The sequence below is a fragment of the Nanorana parkeri genome, unplaced genomic scaffold (assembly GCF_000935625.1).
Source record: "Nanorana parkeri isolate BGI_ZX_2015 unplaced genomic scaffold, ASM93562v1 scaffold252, whole genome shotgun sequence".
Taxonomy (NCBI): domain Eukaryota; kingdom Metazoa; phylum Chordata; class Amphibia; order Anura; family Dicroglossidae; genus Nanorana; species Nanorana parkeri.
Genome location: NW_017306520.1, coordinates 1,553,220 through 1,559,219, shown reverse-complemented (window position 1 = coordinate 1,559,219; position 6,000 = coordinate 1,553,220). Strand labels below are relative to the sequence as shown.

At 46.6% G+C, this 6,000-nt stretch overlaps 1 protein-coding gene across 1 annotated transcript in view; it reads left to right on the top strand.

Annotated features, from left to right (window-relative positions):
• The first annotated feature begins 4,422 nt into the window (after positions 1-4,422).
• The window catches only part of AATF (apoptosis antagonizing transcription factor), a 124,119-nt gene continuing 122,541 nt past the window's right edge, over positions 4,423-6,000 (top strand). Inside the window, exon 1 of the mRNA XM_018556777.1 lies at positions 4,423-4,549. Coding sequence (XP_018412279.1) covers positions 4,465-4,549 — 85 coding nt within the window. The 5' untranslated portion in view covers positions 4,423-4,464. The remainder of the gene's footprint in view (positions 4,550-6,000) is intronic.

The following is a 6,000-nucleotide window of genomic DNA, read 5'->3' as shown; positions in this document are numbered from 1 at the left end:
ATGGGATGGGAGGGGGCTGAGGACATGTGATTAGGGGGGCTGTGGTGATGTGCTTAGATAAAGGGGGGCTGAGGACATGTGATTAGTGGGGCTGCGTCGATGTGATTGGACAGGCAGTACAAAAAACGTACGATCTGCCCATCTTGGACAGGCAGATTGTACTTGCGATCATCACAAGCCCGCCCCCCTGAGGGGCGGGCTTGCGATGACCGCAATGCTGAACGGGCAGTGTGCGCGTGCGCACATCGGCCCGTTCAGCATTTGTCTCCCCAGCATCATTCAAACCAGCCGAAAATGGTAAGATTTACGGCTGGTTTTCTAGCATGCTCCTTAGACAAAAGACGTGTGACCGTACAGTAGAAACGGTTGCACGTCTTAATTCACACTGCACGATTATCGTACGATCGCGGGATTTCCCGCGATTCTCGTAGGAGAATCGTGCAGTGTATGGGCACCTTTAGACAGTCTACACCCTGCTGAACATGCAGAGTAGTTGTTTGGCTATTCTCCTGTGTGTTCTCAAAGCTGTTGGGAATTAACTAATTCTCCTTTTCGCAACATTTCCATTCTCTATCATCAATTTGATGCCTCGGTGTAAAAAAGACATCTTAGTTTTCTTCCAGGCCCTTATAATTAAGTCTTCAACAGAAAGTGGAGCAACTTTAAAGTGACATTAAACCCTCAGATTTTTTTTACATAAACCAATACTGTAATGTGTGCCTTACTGTAATCCATGGTAGTTTCCCTTCTCTTTGCTGCTCTTCCTTTTAAATCCGTATCTCTTCTCATGCTGGGCAGAACTTCTGTTTTGCAGCAGACTTCCTTGTCTCTGAAATGGATATATGGTGTCTGTGTGAAGGTTCACAACCTGAGCCAGCACTACAGGGAGAGGCAGTCAGCTGCAAAGGGAAGTTCTCCCCAAGCATGAGAAGAGATACAGATTTAAAAGGAAGAGCAGCAAAGAGAAGGGAAACAACCATGGCTTACAGTAAGGCACACATTACAGTATTGGTTTATGTTAAAAAATCTGAGGGTTTAATGTCACTTTAACCTCTCAATTGCTTAGCCTCAGAACAATTGAAAACATTTGTGAACCCTGAACTTAGCGGCAAACCCCATTGAAGTCTGTGGAAGCCGTATCTTTTTGTGGCATCTTTCAAGACCACTTTGCAAGCTTTTAGGAAAGAAAGGGCATGGGTAGAGAACACTGGCATGGGGGGCATGTAATAATGTAAATAAAATGTGTTTTTTTTAAAATACCGTTCAATGGAGAGAACCTCTTTTAGAAAAGGCTTAAAAGGCAAAATTAAAAATACACAATTCCTTTGAATAACATTTTTGGGGGATGCCTTGAACCTGCACACGATGTGGCACACCTGTACAATGTACTAGAGAAAAAGTGAAATTTACAAAGATAAAAAAATACCATTTAAATTGCCGCTAAGTATGGCCGGGAATTCCCTTCAACATCTATACCAGGCCCTAATCCCAGATGAGGGTCTGGCATGCACAGTAAGTGGGATACCCACAAAAAAGCTTTGAGTCTTCTCCCAAAATCCATACCAGACGCTTATCTGAATATGAAGCCTGCCTGGCCAGTAAAGGGAGGGACAGTGAATGTGTGCCCCTCCCCCCTCCTATAAAATAAAGTGGCCCCCAGATATTCTCCCCTAAGTAAATAAGTAAGATGTAAATAGTGCCCCTGCTTACTCATTCACACAAAAAAAGAAAAATTCACAAAAAAGCAAATAAACACAAAACACAGTAATAAAGTCCTTTATTTAACCTCTTGCCGTCCGCCCATTAAGAAAAAACGGACGGACGGCAGACTCGAACCCGCGGGTTGCCGTCGCCTATGGCCAATTTTGGGTAATGTAGTTTTTTTGAGGTTTCGCGCGCGTGCGCAATTTTAAGGCTTGACATGTTTGGTGTCTCTTTACCCAACGTGACCCCGTCTTTTACATTTTACCAAAAAATTGGGTAATTATTAATGTTTTAGAATTTAATATAGGGGAAATGGCCTGGATGGGAAGGGGGTTTAACACCCCGGATGTGAACTGGTTAAGAAAAAACAATGTAAATCCATTGTCAATCACATCATCCAGCGATGCAGAGCCGCCTAAATCCTGATAAAATGACTCCCGCCAACAAAAAACACACTGACCACCACGAATGAGACTCACAAATGATATTTTCCTAGCCAGCTGCTGAATGAAAACAAAGGGGTGGGGGGTCCTGATATTACTGACTAAATATGGTCATAAACATAACAAGCAATGACTGTACAGCCACCAGCATCCTATTAACAAATGAGTGGCAAGTCATTCATTTCGTGCCATCAGTGATACTCTAATAGTGATACATCTCCCACCCAATCTCCCATTACCACGAAGTCCAGTGGTGTGCCCCTTGCTACATCATTCCCAGCTGCCAGAAGGTTCACCCAGCAGAGCCAGATTAACATAGGGGCGGGTGGAGCTACTGCTCCATGCCCGTGCCTGCAAATAGGCCCAGCTGTCCCGGTTCGCAGCCTGGCTGAGCAGAGCTAACCCGGATCACGGCTGGGCCGACCTGACCTGGGTCGCGACCGGGCTGAGCTGACCATGCAGCAGCGGCCCTCTATTTAGGCATATCAGAGGGCCCTCTAATGTGCCTGAGCTGAGAGCCACATCTGCTGTGGCTGCTGTCGCCAGTCTCTCTGACTCCCACTGGAGCCCGCACTGACCTCCTGGAGCCCGCACTGATCGCCTGGAGCCCGCACTAACCACCTGAAAGCTCGCACTGACCACCTTGAACCTTCACTGACCACCTGGATCCCTCACTGACCACCTGGAGCCCTCACTGACCACCTGGAGCCTTCACTGACCACCTGGATCCCCCACTGACCACCTGGAGCTACGGCTAGATCCTGTTGAAGCTACGGCTGGACCCTTCGGCTCCATAGTGAATAACCCTCTATGTCTCTTCTGTCATAATTGATGCCTTCCTGTGTTTGTGTATACAAAAGCGCGTATGTACAGCTCAGGTGTACAGTCTTGGCATGGTTCTGTGTGGAAATGAAGTAACTTCCGTGCACATATGTAGGAATTATATCACCCCAAGAGGGAGAAGACACTGAATCTGGAATAAGACCAGGAGAAAATGGAAGTGTCAGCGATGGATCACTGAGACCACTGGAGTGGATCGCCTACAAAGCAAGTATGCCATAATGTGTTAATATGCTGCGCACACTAGCACATTATGGCAAACACCTGCTGGGGGCCCCACTATACTTCTTTTGAGATGGCAGTTTACTATTGCCCTAATTTATTCTAACCACTAGAATTAATTTACACATGTACGCCACATGTAGCTTTAACACCAGTACCCCTATTTCCAAACGCATGTTTGGGGCATTTTTCTTCTAGAACCAAAAGAAGCACATGCACCTTTTCAAAAATCACACTGCACCATGTTGCCTAGATGTGAACAGGCCCACTTTTGCCCAGCAAAAGCTTATGACGAGCTTGCGATGCCATTACTTGTTAATGGAACCCCAAACGCAGTAGGCAAAGTGCACGTCTTTGCCCATGCAAAAATGCACAGTCAAAAATTGCATGCAGCTTGCATCTTGTACTGCTGCTTGAGCTTCTTTGCTACATTTGTCACAGATACAGAAACCTATTGAAATGAATAAACTGATGCAGGTTGCATGCCTGGAGAGAGGGGAGTTATGGGATTTCCATAGTTGTGAATTGCAGCGCGGTGGAAGACATAGGGTCTAGGGTTGCCACCTGTCCAGGATTCACCCGGACAGTTCGGGTTTTGAATGCTGTGTTCGGGTTTCATGGCAGCAGAAACCCGGACACAAGATGTCAGGCAGACAGGGACAACCATAATAAAGATAGGGGCTACTGGCCCCCCACTGAAAATAGTCTCAACTGTGATATTTACATATGAAAAAGCCGCAACTCATTCTTCCAAGAAAATTTCTGTGTGTCGCTAGAGTGTTCGGGTTTCGATGGAAGAAAAGGTGGCAACCCTAATAGGGTCCCTTTTAGAGTGTAAGCCTTCGGGGCAGGGCCCTCCTTATCATCCTGACTTGAATTGTGATTGTATTGTCTTCCTTCTATTGTAAAGCGCTGCCCAAACTGTTGACGCTATATGAATCCTGTAAAATAATAATAATAGGGCAAATTGCACTAGTGTGAACAGAGCTAAAATATTTCAATGACTACAAGCACAGCCCTTAGGTAACCCCCACACTTTGCGTTATCCGTCACGAAGACATCCCACTATGTAAACACGTCTCCACCTTCGCACTGCCACTGAAGAGACACATATTCTCGAAGTCACATTGACCTCTTAACAGCCAGCCACACATTGCTCTCTCGCGTGAGCTCTACCCACAGATTGAGGCGGAAAAGCAGTGGCTTGTGACGTCACCGAGAAGGGGTGTGTCAGTGATCAGCGTGCTCCGGGAAAATGGCGGCGCCCTTGTCGCAGGAGTTGGAGAGTTTGCTGAACCCCCAGCCGCGATTTTGGGATCCCGAGGATGACGGAGACGAAGGTGGGGAGGTCTCCTTTTAGTTTATATAGGGTAGTGACAGTTTAAATGTCTCTGAGAAGGCAGGGCTAGGTAGTTCAGGAGACTCACGTGTAGTGTGTAGCCCTAGCACCGGTGGGTCTGTTAGAATGAACATGTGCTGGGGTGATTCTCACAAACTTTCCCTTTATGCTATGAAACTATAGGGATTGATCCCTAAGGTTTTTTACTTCTGCTAGCGAAAGGTGCTGAGTGTGTTAGCCAGGCAGTCCAGTCTTGGCATCAGCAAGCAGTGTTAGGACATGAATGCATGAGTGCCTTGGCTGTTGTATCGTAACCGTGCAGCACGAATAAATACCCTAACAGAAAATATTAAAGTGAATTTGTTGCTGTCTAAAAGCTTCCTGCAAAAGACTTGAAGGGTCAACACACACACTACAATCTGACCATACAATCCATTTTAGATTGACCAAAACTATGACCTGTCTAAACTATCCAATCCAATTTTCTTTCAATCAGGCAGGCTATTGTAATACGTACAGCGTAGAGGGTTATTCGCCGAGGGCTAGTTCATACTAGTCACAGTGCGTTCTGGGCGGATCACATTGCAGCCAGCTCAGTTTGTTGTGGATCGGGAAGGCGCGTGGTAGTGCATTGAAGTATATGGTACAGCAGCCGTGCCCTCTGGCCGTAATGCGATCGGCCGCACGGGATCGCGTGGCACACGAAATGCTGCAAGAACAATTTTTTCTGACTGAAACACAGTGTTCCCATGCGGCTGATCCCATTGCGGCCAGAGGGCATGGCTGCTGGTGCCATTGAGTTCGAACACACCGCCATGCCCCCTCCTGCCCCGCAACAAACGGAGCCGGCTGCAATGCGATCCAGTGCGTTCTGGCCGGAATCGGACTGGAATGCACTGTGACTAGTGTGAACTAGCCCTGAATGGTTTGGAGAAGGCAGGAGAAGTGAACAATCTAGGACAACATAGCTGAACTGGAGGCTTTTTCCAAATCGGCTATTTTACTTCTCCTGCCTTCTCCAAACTCTTCACCCTTTTGTGAATAACCCTGATAGTTGTTGGAAGATTTAAAGGAGATTGCGCGATCAGATAGTAACGTGTGTGAGATTGCACAATGTTAGAGTCTGATTGTACAGTCCCCTTTAGATCTACCAACAACTATGTAGTTCAAGAGTCTGCCTGATTGTATACAACTTGATTGAATAGATTAGGTAGGTCCTCATATTACAGTTTGGTAACTCTACAATTGATTGTGCAAAGACTGTATGGTCAGATTGTAACGTGTATGGTAACCCTTTAATACCTAACCCTGTGGTCGGCGGTACCGTCTACATTATGCAGAGCTAGGGCCTTCAGCAAAATTTTCAGCAGCAGACACTTCTGGATGTGTCGGATACCAATATCTGCCCCATTACACATTAGTGGCCAATGGAACTGCTGCAAGCATCGTGGA